Source organism: Anser cygnoides, chromosome 1 (assembly GCF_040182565.1).
Source record: "Anser cygnoides isolate HZ-2024a breed goose chromosome 1, Taihu_goose_T2T_genome, whole genome shotgun sequence".
Classification (NCBI taxonomy): domain Eukaryota; kingdom Metazoa; phylum Chordata; class Aves; order Anseriformes; family Anatidae; genus Anser; species Anser cygnoides.
This window is the reverse complement of record NC_089873.1, coordinates 43,025,623-43,046,002: the sequence shown is the minus strand read 5'-3', so window position 1 is coordinate 43,046,002 and position 20,380 is coordinate 43,025,623. Positions and strand designations below refer to the sequence as shown.

The following is a 20,380-nucleotide window of genomic DNA, read 5'->3' as shown; positions in this document are numbered from 1 at the left end:
AATCTTTGTACTTAAAACATTATTCATGTACATAGTTCTGCCAGATGTACTTTGCACACCAAGTTGAACATGATCCAGCAGTGTGCCCTTGCCGCGAAGGAGACTCATGGTGGCCTGGGCTGCATTAGGCAAAGTATTGCCAGCAGGTCGAGGGAGCTGATCCTTCTTGTCTATTTGGCACTGGTGAGGCCACACCTGGAGCGCTGTGCCGACTTTCGGGCTCCCCAGTACAAGAGAGACTTGGACGCAATGGAGAGAATCCTACGCAGGGCCACCAAGATGATGAAGGGACTGGAGCAGCTCGCTTATGAGGAAAGGCTGAGAGAGCTGGGACTCTTCAGCATGGAAAAGAGAAGGCCTGGAGGTGTTTCATCAATGTCTGTACGCACCCTGAAGGGAGGGTGCAGAGAGGGCACAGCCGGGCTCTTCTCAGTGGTGCCCAGTGCCAGGCCAAGAGGCAATGGGCACAAACTGGAACACAGGAGGTTCCCTCTTCCTCAACACCAGGCAGCACGTCTTTTCTGTGCGGGTGACGGAGCAGTGGCACAGGCTGCCCCGAGAGGCTGTGGGGTCTCCTCCTTGGAGACCTTCAAAAGCCTCCTGAACGTGGCCCTGGGCAGGCTGCTCTGGGTGGCCCTGCTTGGGCAGGGCTTGGGCCTGGTGGGCCCCAGAGGGTCCTGCCAGCCTCAGCCCTTCTGTAAAAGCCAATTTAAGTGGGGTGAGTGTTTGATGTGTAGGCTGTTATACTACTGCTACAAATATATAGCCTGATTTGGGGATAAGGACCAAAGTGATGCACCAAACTTACCCAAACCCTTCTGTTATGTTACTATTTTAAAATAATCTTAGCTAGTATTCTGCTGGGTCTTACTAGTTGTGAAGCACCAACTTCTTAAGTTTGACTGAGGTAGATAATTTTGTTGCTCTCCACAGTAGTATTGAAAGGAATTTCTATGGATTTATCATACTAATGTCTCAGTTTTAAGGGATGCTGCTCACTTAACATGTCCTGTTTTGTTCGTTATTTGCCTGTCTTTAAGACAAGTATTACTCTTGTCATTTCTCAAGTTCATCAGTCAGAAACATATCTCAGACGCTGCTGATGCACCTGACAAGTACATGAAATTTTTGTCCGTGTGGAACATACTGACTCAGCTATTGCATTTATTAGGAAAATGTAATGTTAACATGAGGTTTAAAGTATGTCAACTGAAGCAAGGCATTTTTGGAAATACATATTTATTTCACACATGAATTTATTCTCTTTTAAATATTTCCTTTATTCAGGTAAAATATATAGATGTTTTATTCACCTGTATTTATATATCATGGCTGCAGCAGTAACTGCAAAGAGCACCTTCAGTTACCTAGTATTCACTGGTGTATTTTCTACACCTCAAACTTGTACACATATTCTTTTAGGCTTTACATTTCTTAGTGTGATGCTTTCTTTTGTATTTAGGTTACTGGGTTCCCATAAACGTGGCCAAGTGATACTTTTTATTGCTGTGGGGTTTTTTGAATCACTTTGTTAAAGCAGAATGGGTGGACTTATTTTCACAGCCTTAATACCCGTGTAATTCCATGATTTCTTTTCTTATTAATCAAGCACAATTTAGTTGAGTCTCCACTTCCTCTTGAGTACCTGTGCGGAATTTTGTTGCTGTTAATGTCTGCCAAATACTTAGTTGTGTGTGTCATAAGTACCTGGTGGGTTTTCCTGAAACTTTATATTTACTCTGTACTCCCTTGCAAAAACTTGGTTGTGTCTGGGGTGGTAATAAATAGAAGTTTGAGTAATCACACACATCTGTAACTTAGTTGAAAATAAACTAATTCTTCTGATAGCATTGCAAAAAATAGGAAACTCCTAAGTTAGGAAATACTAAAATAAGACTTGTTTGTGCAGTCTTCATTCAGTCAGTTTTAGTTATATGAAGGATGTACATTCTTTGTTTATGAACTTTCCCCCTCAGGACTTGCATCACTTTCAGGATGAATCTGACTTGCTGTGAGCTGCAGTTCAATATTTTGTTATGTATGTTGCCATATATCTTACTCATTGCATAGTCCTCAAACCTCATTTTGAGAACAAAGGATTATTTTCCTGTGAGGTCATCACAGTACCCAGTACCCAAATATTAAATGGATTTTATTCTAACAAAACCTCGGTAGGTGTACAAGAGCCAGTACTTTACAGATAGAGACTTAATGCCTACTGTGATTAGAGATAGAAGTATCTACTGATTTTTCTCTATATTAAAAAATTTCTACCCTCCCCCAAAGTAATTTTTCAGTTAAGAGCACTTGAACAAGAGTGGCTGCACTTCCTGGTGTAAATCCTAAAGGAATCAGGACCAGGCTCCTCTTTTCTTCTGACAACATTGGGCTTGTTCTCCTCTTCCCTCATCTGCAATGCAGGAAGGTCCTAGAGAAAACATCCTGTTCTACAGTAAGCATTATTATTAAGGCCCAAATGTGTTCAACATAATGGGCTTTTAACAACTTTGTACGTACTTCCTTAGGTTTTCAGGAGAAGAGAGAAGCAAATTCCAACCTAGGGCCAACCACTTTGAGATCCCATTTGAAGCTGTTACTTGCACTGCTTTAATGACAGGTGGTCAGTACTTGTGGAGTGGGGAAGAGAGAGACTGTTAGTAGACTTTACAGCAAATGACAGCACAAGTGGAAAGAGTTTTTTCCTAAAATCTTTGGCTCTGTTGTAGACCCCCGTGGGAAGAATATATTATTTGTCAGAAAATTTCCAGTCATTTTCCCACATCTTTACTGCTTCTGACTTACTCGTTTGCTTTCTCCCTCTTTCCTAGTTGTTCCTCACCAGAAGTGACATCTCAGCATTTTTCTTCGCTTCCCTGGTTTCCATTTCCTGGCCCAGTCAGGCACCCTTTCCTCTCTCTCCCCCTTTCTCATACATCCTCATATTTAACTACTGAGTTGCTAGTCTTTGGCATTTTTCTGATCTCTTATTTTCTTCTGTTCTGTCTCCATCTTCTGACTTTTAGCCCTCAGTCACAGATACCATTCCAGGCTTCCAGTACCCTTCCTCTCCCTTCCCATGTAGCTGTTTTCATGTCTACACTGAGATACCCATCCTCTTGGACCCAAGAAGACAGGAGATTTATCAACAGCAGAGAAGAAGGGTCTGTGCTGTGTGTTGTGATGGAATTCCTACTCTCGCAATATATTCCAGGGCTCCAGGAATTGCAGATTTTACTACCTACTTAATCAGACATACTGACTACTTTGCCTTGTATGGATGCAGGAATCCATGGTTAAACATTTATATGACATTGCTGAGAAACCCATTTCACTGAGTGCCCTTTGACGGGAAGATGTGTTTACAAATGAAATCTGCTGGCTGCTATGTTGTTCGGCTGACTTGGACAAACTGAGCCTGTCTCCTTATACAATAAAGTAAATAAAAGTTTGGGATGAGGCTCTTATAATTGTACTCTGTCTTCTGATTTTTTTTTTAATTCCACGTTTATATCCTAGAATTTTGTATTGGGGTTCATTTGTAGTTGCATGAGTTAACCACATAAAACATTTTCAAAAGAAAGTGATGGTTTTGTTGTGATCTGGAGTGGCACGGTAGGATGCTTTAAAACCATGACCAGTATCTTCAGGGTCATGCTTACATGAAGGCTGCGGGAAATGCTCATGAGCTTATATGGGAGTTGTGACCAGTCATCTGTGCTGACTGTGAGCTACATAGAATGGCTTGGGTTGGAAGGGACCTTAATCATACAACTCCTGGGATTAGGGGATCTAACTATCCCATCTAACTCATGGGATTAAAACATGTGGGTATCCTTCTGGGGCAATAGCCCATATCTATTTTCTCATATTTAGTTTTTCCCTAAGCTTTTCTAAATACGATGTGCTGCATGTTGGCCGTTCCAACTGCTGTAGCTGGGTCTACCATTTTCTGCACTGCTTTGCGTGTAGTTCTTTTAAATCAAGAGGCACACTGCCATTGGTAAGGGTGGTTTTCTGAGTCAGTTCTGATGCTATCACCAGAGTTGGTGTCATCAGTGATTTCTCAAACAAGTCAGTGACAAAGTGTATTGTTTCTTGAAATACTTGAGTGCAATCTACATGTAAACATGAATTATGTTTCTCTTGCATTCTGTGAACTAGAAGTTTGCGAGTAACAGCAAAGCGGGATATGCATGTGGGCATAGGAATATTTTGGCTTATTTTAAAAAGCCATTTAGCTTCTTTTTTAGAAATGCCTTAAATTAAAACTAAAACCTTGCAAATTGGGGTTTAAAATAATTCAGAAGATTTTGCATGGTTCATGGATCAGACAGATCAGGCTGGATCAGTTTACAGAAAGAGTCAGATTAAAATCTCTTAATGGTTCAAGGGTGTGTTCCCCTTATAAGTTTGTTTATTAGTGGAAATGAATGCAATATGGTGTGGCTTTATGGCTTCCAGGCAAACGGCAGAGGGATTTTTCCCTCTTTCAGGATAGCAGTGCAGGCTCACACGGAACCCAGCAGGTGGGGACCCTGCCCACTAATTCTGAAAGACCGCGTTGGACTCCGGTTTAACATTCATGCAAGAGTAGAAAAATAAATGAGGTGTAACAGATCACCTGCTCCTAGCAGGAAGTGCTGTGAAGGAGATGTTAAAGCCCAGCTAAAATTCTCTTGTTTGGTGGTTTTTTTTTTTTTTTTTTTTTTTTTTTTTTTGATTACTGAAAATCTTAAAGCGTAAGGAAAAAGCTTAAAGTCTACCAATTTACATGCCACCTACTAACCTTGGTCTCACTGCCTCAGAAAGGATGCAGCTGCAAAATACCGTTTCGTAACACTGTGCCCGGACTTGCCTACTCGCCCCGGTCTGGGAGTTGTGCAGCGAGGCCCCGACGGCTCAGGTTGCGTGCTGAGCACTGTCTCGTCACGCCTGCCACGGCAGGACCTCAGCTGTGCCAAAATGAGCACTTAAATAGGCAGGGATCACCCAAACGGCTTTTCTTGACTGTCATATCCCCTTTTCCACTAATTGTCGATGTTACAAAGTAGTGGAAAAGCTTTGGGTATTCCTACAGAAGCTTATCATGGCCTAGCTTGGGCCCCCTGCAGTTCCTCACTGTAGGATGTGCCAGAGCGGCTGGGCCTGGTGGTGCCTGAGGGAGCTGCTGTGGCTGGCAGTCAGAGGTGTCCTGCTCAGTCACCTTACGGCCAGGGCCAGGACAAGGGGATGTGAGCTGCAGGGACGACACGGCTGCCTTCCTTAGCTTGGCACCGACAGCCTCTGGCATGGCTTAACCGGTCCGAAGCAACAGAAGTCTGAGGTAGGCTGTTTAGAAACGCTGCCTTCTGCTCGTTCTTCCAAAGAAGCTGCTAGCTGCTGGCTGGATTTCAAGGTGACACAATTAATTATGAGTTTCCAAATCAAGTCTAATTACATGATTCTGGAAATGAACATAAATGCATTATAATTGAAATCATTGACATTTGCTTTTGACGATAGGTGACTTTAATTGGATGAAATTGTCATTTGGGCAGTGCTTCATGAAAACATTGAAAGAGACATTGAAAGGAGCAAGATTTTTTCCACCCTCCTGTAATACTGCTATTAAAGCTGACCCTTTGCAAATAACAGGTTTTATTTTATTTTAAAGGAAGTGACTGGAATGTCATTCTAAACTAAAACTTTTTGTGTAAGAATAGTCAGAAACTGCAATGTGGGTTCATTTCTTTGCTAGTTTGTTACAACAGGCAAAATAATGAACTTTATTTATGTCACTTTCCTTGTATTATGGACTAATAACTTAATTTTATTATTTTTTTAATCCCTAGAAGTCGTCATGATATGTCCTTTATACTTATGATACTGAAAGGGAGTGTGTTCGGTAGGGCCTTCTCCCCATAAAAATAGGTGAGGAAATTTTTAAGCGTGAGTTTCAGGGAAAATACAGAAAATGTCTTGATTTTCAGTATTAATGAAACTCTTCCTATCTAGTTATTCTTTCTTTTAACTTTCCTTTAGGAACATCTGCCAAGGTCACTCACTGGAGTTGAGATATTCCACTACTGGCAACAGGGATCGTTTCTGAGTGATGAAAAATTCAGTCTTTTTTTGGTGTGGTCTCTCCTTGTGACATTAGCAGCATGAAACAACACATCTTTCAAAAAGCTAAATAATCTAGAATTTATAGAGTTAAGCTAAAATATTTCTCTTATGTTATGTTGCAACATGCGTATCCGGTCCCTAGAAATGTTTTTAAAAAAATCTTCTAGATGGAGAATAAACAGTGCTAAATATGGTAATAACATTAAGCTACAAAATTCCTTACAATTGTGTCAGTGTGCCTTGGAAACTTCACACATACTGGAGCAAAGCAACATTTATATCCATGAAAAGACATTCTTTTGCCAGATATGCCTGCTTTTGATTTGCACCGAATCCATCTAGATTTGCACGTTGTCAGCAGGGGTTTTCTAGAGTTATGAAATGCAAAACTGTTAAATGAAAATGTTAATCATATACTCTCCTGTGTGTTAAAGGAATTGTTGTAGGGATACTCATGATGCTTTTTATTCTTTCCCTGAGTGCTCTCAAAAGCCTTTATATGCATGTTGCAGTGGTGTGGTTTCACAAAATCCCAGAAGGGCTGAGGCTGGCAGGGCCCTCTGGAGCCCATCTGGTCCAACCCCTGCTCACGCAGGGCCACCCAGAGCCACTAGCCCAGGACCATGTCTGGATGGCTTTCAAATATCTCTATCCAAGTTCTGGTTAATGGTGAACAATTATTATTATTTTTTTTTTGGCCATATAGATGTATATTTTCAAAGTTTTGGTAGATCAGAGAGTGCAAAATCTTTTTCCCTCTGCCTGGTCCTAGGGTCTTCTGTTCTGCTGTTCTTAATTATGCCTGTTACAACTGTGGGAAGAACACCATTAAATCTGTGACTTTGAAAATGCTTGACTTCTAATATTTATATTTCTAATTCAGTACTGGTTTTGTACATAATCACAATGCCGAGACCATAAGCTTTTTATAAACTAGTTCATGCGCATTCGCAGTGATTATCTGTTAAGATTCCATTGCAGTGCTTTTTAAGGTTACGTGATCTAACGCAAAAAAAATTATCACCAGCCTGATGTGATAAATAGGTAACTTTAATATATATATATATAATATATATATATATATAAAAATACATATTTAATCAGAGGAGTATCACTGCAAATATTTTGTGCTGATTTTTTCCCATGGTGCTTGTAACCTGTTGTGTTTTGTCTGGCTGGGATGGAGCTGACTTTCTTCATAGTGGCCAACGTGGTGTTGTGCTTCTTCTTTGAAGCAAGGCTGGGAGAGGTTGGGGTTGTTCAGGAAAGAAGGCTCCAGGGAGACCTTATTACAGCCTTTCAATATATAAAAGGAGCTTATAAGACAGACAGAAGAAGACTTTTTGCCAGGGCCTGTATTGACAGGGTAAGAGACAATCATATTAAAGTGGAAGAGCTTATAAAACTATTATCATATTAAAATGAAAAAAAAATATTAAAACTGAAAAAATCGTATTAAACTGAAAGAGATTTAGATTGGATATTAGGAAGAAATTCTTCACTATGAAGGTGGTGAGGCACTGGAACAAGTCGCCCAGGGCTCTGGAACAAGTCACCCAGAGACGCAGTGGATGGCCTGTCCCTGTAAGTGTTAAAAGTCGGGTTAGATGGGGCTTTGGGCAACCTGTTCCAGTGTTGATAACTCACTAGTAGTTTGGCTGTTGCTGAACAGTAATTGCACAATGTCAAAGCCTTTTCTCCTACACCTTCACCTCCCCTGCAGTGAGCAAAATACTGGGAGTGGACACAGCTGGGACAGTTTCCCTGGGCTGACCAAAGGGATGTCCCATACCATATAATGTCCTGCTCAGCAGTAAAACCAGGGTAGCAGAAAAAGAAGTGTGTGTGGGGGTTGTAGACTAGCTTCCAGAGTAGCTATTGCTCAGAGACCAGTCTAAAAGATAAATAAACTGTCTTCATCTCTCCCCATGAGTTTCCTCTGTTTTGCTCTTTCCATTCTCTCCCCAGTCCTGCTGTGGGGAAGAGAGGAGGGAGCGAGCAAGCAACTGTGTGAGTGCTTGCTTGGCTGCTGCCCGGGCTCAGCCCACCACACCCAGCTTTGCTCAAGTTCTGTTGGCCAGTTTCGTATTCTTGGTCAATTCCTTGCAATACAGAGATACGGCTGTTTCAAGGTGACCTTCAGGTAGCCTCTTTAAAACTCTCTGAGAAAGCAGGGATCAAGGTTTTATTTTTTCAAAGAGTTGATGAAAATTTCATAATCACCTTTCAAAAAAAGCAGGTTAGTACCTTTTTCTGAAGACTTGAAAACAAAACAAAAAAGCACACAAAAATCAACTATTTGCTGTACTGATGAGAAATTTCCAAACATTTTGCTTTGTGATATCAGACAGGCTATATGTCTCCTGAATTTTATACTGAATTTAGATAACTTTCAGGCAAATAAAATGGGATACATTTCATAGGGATACAGCAGTAGAGAAGATCAAAAACTTCTCTACAGTGAATTCATATCTGCTGCTTAAATTACCCTGGCCAGAAAAGAAGAGATTCCATAGGGATCAAAACAGGCAGGCTACTATAAAATACTAATCTAGGGAAGTTGTGAATTACAACATTTTATCATAAGGAGATACACTCTAGATTCTTGGTACAGGTTGTATCTTGAGGCAGTATTGTGCATGATTCCTTGAGGCAGTGAATTCATTGAGTTCTCAGAAACACAAAGCTGTGAAATAGCTGCTCTGCAGTTTATTAGACTGACCTCCTGAGTGCTTTGGAAAGGACTCTATTGTTGCTTCTTCCTTTTCCATTTTGTTAAATCTCTAAATAGGTGTCTGCTTTGTTCTATGCCTTTGTAGCACAGCTAATGCTCCAGAAGACGATGCTCTCAATAGATATTCCCGAACAGAGAGGACAACTTATAGCAGATACAGCAGGGATACAAACTCTTCTGGGAGCTCTGTACCAAGTACTGCTTTGGAAAAGAGGATTGAGGAGCTTGAAAGGGTGAGTACCAACTAACATGTGCATGGTATAAATCTGAAATAAAGTACCTTTGAAACTCCATAGGGAAATTACAAGTAAAAATACATAGAAATGATGCTCAGTGCTTGAAGTGCAGATACTTATGTCTATAAACATGTATGATGAAACAAGCAGACTGAAAGAATGTGAACTTTCTAATCATTATAAATGTTTAGTTTTCATTTGGTGTAGAAGTGCAAAATAATAAGGTAAATATAATACACTTAGAGAGCCAGCTGTTCTCTGTGTATTTGTCATATGTACCTTGTGACGCACCAACGCAGGGCAGATAACTTGTGGGGAGGAGGGGCTCACTGGCTGTTCAGAAAATAAGCAAGTCTGTTTCTGATCTACTTCTAGTTTGAGTTTTTTTAATGTATTGAAGTGTTATAAAATTTGTTATTTAGTTGTTCACTGAAGTTTTAAGCATCTCAAATATATTTAAAACAAAGTTTTCATTATTTCAGACATTTTTCATACAAACATATTTGGGAAAGTGTAATAATGTTAAAGCTGTGTTTTTCACTTAAAGCATTCTTTTGGCTAAATACATCGTGTGTAATCTATTATGGGCTTCTGTTTCTTCCTCTGAAGTGTATTTTTGTGGGTAACTTGCCAAATTTTCTTGAATTCATATGGATGAAAGTTACTAAGTAAATGCAATTTGAATAGACTTTTTTTTTTAAAGGGTGAAAATAGGGCGTGTTCTGTAGAAATTAGTTTTTTTGTTTGTTTGTTTTTTTAAGACTTAAGGAAGCCAGCTTTGAATAAAATGTGCTGTAATCCTCCAAATCAACTTTCTTCTGAAATAAATAATAACAAATAACTGAACTACCAATAACAGAAAATAGGAGAAGATCTAAGGACTTCTTTTTGCTATACTGAACACTAATTTACTGAATTCCTAATGGATGTTTTAATTTTCTCTTGCATTTGAGCCCACAGACGTTATGAGTCTTCGTTTCCTTTGTTAACTGTAGTATGAAACAAAAAGAAAAGGAAAAAAAAAACTATAAAAATTTGGAATCAGAAACTTTACATTTACTTATTTGTCTTTTGGGCCTTCTATCCACTTCTGGGCTCACTCATGCTTAAGGTAGATATTAAAAAAACATCTCTGGAACCAGAGATAGCACACAGGTTTGATGTGGGTAAAATATCTTATTAGATGTGATTCATTAGCTCCTTGAAATATAAAGGCTTGAAGACATATGGGTTTGGCTCATAGAAAAGAAATTACAGGTAAGTGCTTGCGGTGTGTGTGTGGAGGGTTGCTTTGATTAACTTTAATGTTAGTTACTTAAAACTGTCTTTAAGATGCACAATTACATTTGACACCAGTACATATTCTGTTTTTAGGAACTTGCAAAGGAGAGACAGGAAAATCTGAGATTAATGAAGATGACACAGGACAAAGAGGAACTAATTGGGAAACTGAAGGAAGAAATTGATTTATTAAACAGAGTAAGCACATATTTTCTTATATGGTGCTATATAAAGAGGGGAAAAAGCATCTCATCTGCATTCTCAGTGCTCTGTTTCAGGCACTTATATCCACTGGGCAAGATCTGAATAGAATTAAGTGTTGGGAGTTTTTGTTTGTTTGTTTCTATTTATGTAACTTTTCTACAGGCATGTAAATAAGTTCTATTTCCCAGGTGGCTTCTGTTCATCATCATTAACATCATTAATCTCTAGTGGGACTTGACTCTTGACTGATGTGCAGAGCCAGGATGTACTAGGGAAATATGCTTCTAGTAGTCCAGTGCAGGCTTTCCTATAAAAATTCAACAAAAAATTTCAAAACTGGCCTTGGTTGATCCAACAGTGAAGGGAAACAATAACTCTATGTGCATAGTGCTAAACTTTCACTTGCAACAATGGAGGACAACATACTCAAAAATTCTCAAACTAATCTACAGTACTGAAGGAGCTGAGAATATTCTGAAACATGTCTGTTATTTCTTTTTATAAAGAAAGTTGGAAATTATAGGATAAGTGAAGTATTGTCTGTGTTTTGGAGAGATTTCTACTTTAATGGGGAATTGATCTTTATGCCACTTTTATATTCAGCAAGGGATCTCTCACATCTAAGCTGATGACCTGAGTATTAGTCAATGAAACTGTTCACTCCTACATAGTGGGTAGCAAAGCTACTTTAAATGCTGGTCACATCTGATTTCCTGTCTCAGAAGTCAGAAAAACAACAGCAACAACAACAACAACACAACAGAAGTACCCGATTCACTCAAAGCTTGTGCTTTAGGACCATGATAGTTTCTAAGGTTTGCTTTTCCAGAAGAGTTCTAGAAACAATGTTCATTTTTTCTGCTGTATTTGAAGGATGATGTCCTAAATTAAATCCATTGAGTATCTGACTAGGAACTATCTTATAACATGTAATGTTAAGCAGACCCTGTGTATTACATGCATTGAAGTACGATGGCAATTTCTGCTTGTTGTGTGGAAAGAAAGCATAAAATGTAGTCCTCTGAAAAACCTCTTCACTACAAAATGACTAAAGTTGTACCATTCAATGAGATATATGTGGTGGTCCCTAGGTAGCCTCTGTTAAATGGAGAAGAGAATGCTTTCTTATTTTTGTTATCCATCAAGTCAGCATTTATCATATCTATAACATTATCTATTAGCTTTATTGCAGAGCAAGTATTTATGTTTGAATCCCACAGACTTTTCCTATCGAAATAGCTGCCTTTTGAATTTCTGGCCATTTTACAAATTTGTCTTGCCACAGTTTGAAGCCAGCATGTCTCAAGTGATAACTTCCATTAAAACAGATAGTTTTACTTTCTTTTTAAATAGTTGTTGGATTTATGACTGCTTTTATATTGGCTATCCATGTGGATTTAGAAAGAGGAAAGCTTTAGAATGTTAAGAAAAGCTACAGAAGTATTGCATCATTCCCATAAAGGAAAGGAATGAAAGGTAATATGCGATCATATTTGCCTAAGGTTTGTCTTTACAACTGCAGTCACGAGAGCCAGCATTTAAACATCCATCTGCTCTTCATAGAACATTGCTCTGTAGACCTGGCACCAGGACTGGGTGCTTTACATGGAGGAACAGTTGTGATCTTCAACCTTCTGTTTGGATAAGCCGATGACGTCCTGATGACCTAGTGAGCTTACGCAGAGATCTTTTTAAAAAGTTTTACTGGTAGGGAACCTGAATAGGGGTCTTGAAATTTGACCATCTATGCATTCACAGTATTTCTCCATTCATCAAAAAATGCTCCCATTGCATGTTAGGTTGTACAGACTTGGAAAGATTTTCAAGTCAGAGAGCCTAAATGCCATTTTATTGCATAGCTTTGTGACTGCTTAGCCCTCATATTTAGAGAAGTGCTCTTTCTAGAAGTTTCGGTCAGTTCATGACCACAGATGCATCCTTCATTGCCAGAGACTGTGTGTTACACTTGAAAAGCTGTTTTTCCAAGAATCCTGAAAACTTGTTGGCAGACTTTTTCTTATTTTAAGTAAATATATTTATTTAATGTAAAAATAAGATTTTACTGAGAACACTCAGTACAAAGATACTTAAAGAACATTAGCTGCATTTATATTGAGAACCAGAAAAGGCCTTTTGTCATAAATGGCATTTTTTCATTCCAGTAGATTAGCCTCTAAAAGTATGTCTGCCACTTTTTTTTTCTTTTTCTTTTTTTTAAATAAGATAAAGGCAATTGCTTAACAAAAGCCTCAAATATGTGAAAGGAAAGGCATCTCAAGACATTTAAATATTTGTAGGCTATGTTCAACTATTGACTAGTTTGTACTCAGTCATTTCTGATCTTACTGTCCCTATAGTTAAATGCACGTTTGGACTAAGAATTCACAATCTACTTAGTGTCAATGGTGTAGCTATTGGTTCATTTGGAAATCCAAACTTTCCAGCTAGTGTATTTTATTTACTAATAAGAGTAAGTTAGCATTGCAGTTTTTAATTTTGATAAGAAGCTTTAAATTCCAGAGTGGCAAAAACCATCTGCATCTCTCAGTCCATTATTTCCTTAGATATTTAAACTGAATTAGTTATTTTTCTTGGATCATATTCAAGAACTTCTTTGGAATGTTATTTTGTCAGCATGAACTTTCACAAACTATTTACATTTTATTTTGAGTAAACAACAGGTATTTTTATACAGAAGGCTTTTAGGTAAGCTTTAATTGAGCTATCTAATATCTCTGTTAACAGCAAGATCAAATGCAGTATTACATATGCTGAACTAAAAAAAACACATTTTATTGAAAAAGTATTTTGTTTTCCATCTGATTATTGATCTGCTCAAGAGATAAAACTGTGTGGGTTTTAAAATTGCATAGCTGTTCATCAAAACGTTTACATATTTAGATTTTTAAGTCACTTATATCTGTTACTTTCAGAGCAATCAAATGCTTTTCCTGGAAGTCATTTGTTCTGTGACGCAGTATTACCTCTGTTAGGTAAAAAGCAATTTCTGCTAGTGATTTCTTGATTCCACATTACAAAAACAATACACAACTTGCAAAGGTATAGGTTAGCAGTATGGATTTGGTTTGGCAAACTGAAGAGGCTTTTAAAAATCAGAATACCCATTAACACACAGTCTCTAGAATGCACTTCTGGAATGACCCCACTAAAAAGAAACAAGAAAATAGGCCCCTTATGTCAAACAGTGCTTAACGACTTCAAGGAACAAGAGAGAAAAATCTTTTCACTATTACTGTTTTATATTTAATCAAGCATGACAACAGCAGGAATTTGCAGACAGATCAAAAGGCATCTAAAAGCTCTGATCAGAGTCCTGGTTCTTCCTTCTTTGGCCTGCCTTTCATTTTCCTCTTCAAAGTGCTGTCCCTGAGGTCACACTCCTATTTCCTCAGTTTTTTGTTTTCATTCTGTTTCTTCCACGTTGTTTGTACAGTAAAATTATTTTTACTGAACTAATGCTTACAGCAACTGCCAATTTCGTCATTATTCAGTTTAAAATCTTGGAAAGACTTGGTAAGAAGTCAAGCACTGAATTGGGAACTAATTAAATACAGTAGTTAGTGGAAGAGAGACGGACATTTGAGGTAGGATCAATCTATTTTAAACACAATTTTTTAGTATTTGTCTGTTCTTTCAGTAGCAGTTTAGATAGAAGTTACAATATGCCTTTTACTCTTTTTCAGAGAAAATGAAAAAGATGGGCATGTGTTACTTTTCCTGAAAAATGTTATGCTTAATTTAAAATACAAAGCAGACTTTATTGCAGTAATAACCAGCGATGTGTTCATCAACACAACAAATGGGATAGTTGCAGACAAGTGCAATCCAGGGAGCAGAGGTAGTAGCCAAATAAACTCCATGCTAGTAAAGTAATCACACCTATCCAGTTTTGATTTCTTGTTGTTTAATTCCTACTGCAGCTTCAGTTTTGCTTATGTATCTTTCCACTTCAAGGTTCTTATAGGTGGGAATATAATACTAATGTTTTCTACTTCTGGTAACACTTGGAAAAATGCCAGGTTTAGCAGATTTAAGGAGATAGCTACTGTGACACAAATTCTTCCCAACCCCAACTTCTTGATTTCAGAGCTAAGATGCTAAATTCCTGCTGCTACTAATCAAGAGTTTGTATTTAATGTCCTGAGAAATGTGTATTTTTCTTTCTTCTTTCACAGGACCTAGATGATATAGAAGATGAAAATGAACAATTGAAGCAAGAAAATAAAACCCTCTTAAAAGTTGTTGGACAGCTGACAAGGTAGAAGATTCAAGCCTCAATGAGGAAAGATTTAAAAACTACTGATTGAACATTAAGGTCAATATAGTAATACTTCCTGTGTTGCATTATGTTATAATAACTGTCTTTATATTTATTGTTAGGAAACCAGATGAATGTTTATTTTCATAGTACTTTCTTCTTCATTCAATGAAATGGCATCAAAATTGGGGTGTATTTTCATTTTCATTTCTCATAAGAAAAATAAAAAGTTTTGACATATTTCAAAATACTAAATTCAAAAATATGGGGGTTTTGTATCTTCAGATTACATCTGGATATATCAAAGTAATTTAAAATTCAGAGCACCAAGATCACTTTCAGTCCATGTGGATGTATATTTTTGAAATGAATAGAAGCAATACATACATATGAGCTTTGTTTACACAGATCCAAAATATATATTTTGTGAAATATTTACTTTTTTGTTTCAACATCTGTAAAGTGGATGCCTTTTTACTGTTGTATAACATTTTGCAGATTGATTTCTTGCTCTAAAAACTCTTGTATGTTGACTTTTTTTTTTTTTACTTTATCTGAAAGACTGACAATAGAGTAGTAGCAATTTTTTTTTTGTATAGCAGTATTGTGGCAGGAGGGGGAGGTCTTATTAAAAAATAAATAAATCACCTGTGGTATCAGCATTAATGAATTCTTAGAATCACATTGAAGTTGTGCACTGCAGTTTATTTTAAAGCTTTTGCTTTAGCAATGAAATGCAATTTTACTATCAAACAGTTTTGTTTGCTGTGTTGAGAATACAAACAGAGCCTGGAGCTTTCATTTTTGCAAAGATATTTTTGCAATACATTTTTATTTAAAGGTGTTGTCTTAAGGTGATCGTAACCAATGTGAGTTTTTTGATGTTTCATTTTTTAAGCTGGGTCAGAAATTTTGTATATAGCAAAATAGAGAGGAATAAAAGAGATTCATGCATTTTTGAAACATCATATGCTTAAAAAAACACTTTTATCCTTGATTTTAAACTAACAAAGTGTTTAAGAAGTGCCTGTTTAGATGTTACAGTCCACTTACGAGCACATACTGATTCTTCTATAACATGACAGTAGACAAAATTCTCATTTTACATAAACCACAGACAATTGACAATTCCATTCCTAAAATTCTTATTAGGCAGAAATTTGATGTACTTTATTTCATATTAATACAACATATATTTCATTCATTTCAATCAGAAAAAATATATAGGTCACTTGAGTGAGGAGACTTGAAAACATTTCAAGGAGTCCAGGCTTTTTTTTGATGATTTTGAAGTTTCGTGTCAGAACATTGCATACGTATAGTTTGTGTTACCTTAAAACTTAAAGGCAACTTCAATATGTAGTAGCAATCATCTTTTCAGATTTGCCAGTTGTTTCCATAACATGTATTTAATGACTGTAAGAGATTCGTAAACTTCAAATTCAGGAATTATTGTTATGCCTTGGATTGTTTTAAATATAGGATATGTTTTTTTACACATTTTACATATGTGTATTCTAATGAGGAATTTTTCAGAGCTTTAAAGTATTTTTTAAGAAGTATTTTTCAAGATATGCCAAGATGCCTTGGAGTTTTCCTTCATAATGGAAGAGATATCCCATAGGACACTGTTTAAAACCTTATCTCAGGGTTTTAAGTGGTATGTGGGGTTTGTATTGGCCCTCTAAAGTATGGTATTCACCAGTGAATATTTGTCTTAACATTAGTCAAACAGTAAGAAGTCCCTTCATTTATCACTTCCATAAAGTTAAAATTGAAAGTCATAAAAAAAGAATAATTTGAGGTGTATGCCTTCTAAATAAATACAAAACTTTTATCTGGAACAACATCTGATTTCCTTCTGTGTATGCTATGTAGGGAATATACATACAGACTTAAAGCATGGGATGTCAAACATACTGAAACATCTCTAAGGACTTAATGCAGAAACACAGATACCAATACAAAGTTGTAAATGAGGTATTTCACAGTTTGTATTTCATATACATTTTAAACCAAAGAACAACGACATCAAAGTATATCAGCAAGAATTGCTTGTCATTGTATTTACCTCTTCTTGGTTTGCATGTGTATTGACTAAAGTTTAGCAGCAGAAACCCCAAAATTGGAATTTCATTTTTTAACGTGGACACCCAGTTGATGGGAATATTTGGCAGAAGCACTTACTATATCCTACCTTGAAGAGGTACTGGCAAAAGGAAGTTTCCAAATATTTGAAAGCAGTAAACCTTCAGGCAGAAAGTGTGAACAACAGAACTGTTGGGAACTCACACAGAAAGTACCTAGACACTATTGTTTGTTTTGTATACAGATGTTCTGTATACAAATATAAAATGCTTCATAGTCCTAAAAATACCCACAAAATATATCTTTAAGCATCACATTTTTTCTGACATTTTTGAAGATTTACATGGGTTTTTATCTACCTTGCCAGCAATTCACTAACTTGAGCCCATGTGCTCTCCCATCCCACACCTCAATTTTTCTCAATTGTCTGATCTGAAAGCAAATAAATACACTGCTGCAAGTGGGAACCCACCTCTCTTGGGAAAGCTGTATGATTCTGGGATGAATCTGGATAGTAACATACCTAGGCTAAATTAGAGCTTTTTTTGGAAGGGGGTGTTATTACGCAATATTAATTGTCTGATAAAGATTTCTGAACTTTCCTATCTTTAAATTTGTACCCAACTGCCTAGATCTAGCATCTGTGTTTCTGGGTAACTTGAGTCATCTAAGGAAATCCAAACAGAAAAGTACCCTAGTTGACTAAAAGAAATGAGAGAAAATGCTTTAATAATGAACAGCACATAATACTTTTTTTAAGAATGCAAAATGATGCTCCTGTTGTGGCTGCATATTGTATAGAAAAGAGGTGCATCCAGAGCTGAAGGTTAAAATTGTGCAGAAATATTTCTATTGATGATTACATTACAATTCCACAGATGTTTGTGGGATTTGTTCTCTAAATTAGAAGATTTGCCATGTATAAATGTTGCTGATTTTTACAAGGAAATTCAAAATTACGCATTTTTCATTTCAAAATAATTAAGTGGCGATGTGTAAGTGCATTGTTACTTGATATATATATTAACCAAAAGAGTACAGTCTGTATTTGCAAAGGAGTGTTTTTTCTATCTTTAAAGAAAAAAGTTTCTTTGTTAATTACCAGATTTATGTTGACATATTCAGATATTAATTATTTTTCTGCTATTTCTCTTGGCTCTGAATTTGAGAGGTAGAGTAGTAAAGAGGGTAACAAGAAATAAATGAATTAATTCCAAACTAGGAAGTATAACCTAATGATTTTTTTGATTATTATTGTTCAGTTGTACTGAGAGGTAGCTGTGGAAAGACTTGCAACTGACACAAGCATTACAAGAGATACAGGGGTTTTGATACATGGGAAGCAACTGATTAATCTGCATCAAAACTTTTAAAAATTTACCTGATATTATTACAACTTCTACCATAGGACCAGAAGGAATACTGGAGATCAAATTACTTTTTAATTCTCTCCTAGGAAGGCAGAGGAACATTGACTCCAGCTATTCCATAGTTTTCTGCACGTTTTTCTGTCTATTTCCAGCTTGAATTGAAACAAATCAGTATTAGTAGCCAACAGGAAAAGTAATTATTGGGAAACAAACACTCTATAGATACTATCAGTCTACGACTTGTCAGTATTTCTTAAGTTCAAACCCTTTTTGAAGATGTCAGTTGAGTTCGGTCCATTTTCATCAGTATTAATGATCATAAACATCTGACACTTTTAGCAAGACACAACCATTTTCGTTGGAGAAACTGCCATTGCAAGCCATAACTTAAATATGTACAATAAAATAAATTTGTGCTGGAACCAGTATCTGCTGAGACTGAGGAGCTAAGGATTATATTTAAAAGTTCTGTTAAAAAAAATAAATCTGGATCTTGTCACTTAATTTGATATGGATGATCTCTACTAAAAGTTCATTTCAGAAAGTCATTCCAGTGTCAATACCTGTGTAAGGAACATTTCTACTCTTGTTATTGAGCATTTCTTTAGGACTACTTAAATATGTCCAGGACACAGATATGTGTTTTATGTACCATTCATGGTCTTACAGGTATGGTGACTTACTATAGTAAATCTCCATTCCTGCTTGTACTGCAGCAGATGTACATTACATTGTTAATTTAATCCTTTTGTTTTTATTTCTGGATTTCTGGTGTAACTGTTCTTGTTCAAGGTTACAGCTAGTTGTGGTTTTTCTGTTCTGCAAAAGTTGTGATAGTTGAGTTTACCTCTGAAAATAATCTCATGAGGAGTCATTTTTTAAAATACCCATTTTATGCATTTAAAAAGATGAAGCATCATTAAACTATAAATAACTAAATACCCATTTTAGTTTTGAACACTGAATAGTTGTAGTATTATCTGTGGTATCAGATTAAATTTGATGTTGAGATTTACTATTGCAGGTAAAAGAAACGCGTTTAATCTAACAATAAAGACTGTGTGCCTTTGTCCAAATAAAACAAAATTCTTTTTAATCCAGGCTGAGTATTTATTGTGTTCACAGGAGAATTAACGTTGTCTGACTAAAATTCTAACTGGATTTGTCACCAAATATGGAAAGCATTTGGGCAGGAATTGACAAGAGGAATATTCTGGTGTATACATAGTAGTCTGAAATAGTGACAGTTCTGTATGGAGGTCTAGTGCTTTTTTCACCTGCACTGACATGTTTGAAGCTGAGAGCTTCCACTCTAGCAGCCGACAGCCTTTCAAACATGGAAACTGATGCTTACATTTTACTTAGCATTACTAGAGCAGGAAGGTATGCATAGTCTCTTGGTAATATCTCAACAGGGTTTTATGTGTGAGCATAATTGACTGAAAATTTCTAGATTCACTAGACATTTGAAATAATATTAATCAGCAGACACAGGAAATGGGTAGAGTCTTATACCATGTAAAAGGATAGCGTGTAACTTTCTTAGGCAATGTCAAGTCTTCTTAGGCAATGTCAAGTCTTCTAGGCCTTTTTTTTTTTTTTTTTTTAAGCAAAAGTTGCTGCCTTCAGAGAAGACTCTTAACGCTTTTAAATAGGACTCATTTTATAGTCTGATGAGGGTGTTTGCCTTGAGAAAAACAAAAACTCCAGTCCTTCTTTTCACAAGCACTAGAAGTTTAGCTGGAAAAGTTCTTGGGGCAGAGTTGAGGGTTAAGTATCAAAGGAAGTCTGTAAGTCTTTTTTTCGTTTGTAGAAGAAAATTTTGCTACAGATGAAAACCAGCAGTGTTTGTGAGTGGTGGGCATCGATGTTGTCTCTGCACAGCAGAATCCTGCAAGTACCTTGATATATTGAGGAATAACTGCTGAGTGCTAGAAATGACTGACTACATTTTCTGCTAGTTCAGCCCCCTTTGTGCAAAACATGGTTAGTAACTCGTAATTGAGTTGTAGTTGATGTTGCTGATGGCATAGGAAAAGTGAGATTCTCTTGCTTTTTTCATTTTATTTTAGACTTTCTTCAG

General features: G+C 36.8%; 1 protein-coding gene and 1 long non-coding RNA gene across 2 annotated transcripts in view; both read left to right on the top strand.

The window, feature by feature from the left end:
* On the top strand, positions 1 to 8,915 carry LOC125184648 (uncharacterized). The gene is made up of 3 exons (XR_007168971.2): positions 1 to 5,323; positions 5,832 to 5,910; positions 6,022 to 8,915. It is a non-coding gene; the product is annotated as an uncharacterized lncRNA (long non-coding RNA).
* The window catches only part of PAWR (pro-apoptotic WT1 regulator), an 82,075-nt gene extending 62,682 nt beyond the window's left edge, over positions 1 to 19,393 (top strand). Inside the window, exons 5-7 of the mRNA XM_066993415.1 lie at positions 8,925 to 9,072; positions 10,450 to 10,554; positions 14,757 to 19,393. Of these exons, the coding sequence (XP_066849516.1) occupies positions 8,925 to 9,072; positions 10,450 to 10,554; positions 14,757 to 14,843 (340 nt within the window). The 3' untranslated portion in view covers positions 14,844 to 19,393. The remainder of the gene's footprint in view (positions 1 to 8,924; positions 9,073 to 10,449; positions 10,555 to 14,756) is intronic.
* Positions 19,394 to 20,380: the final 987 nt, after the last annotated feature.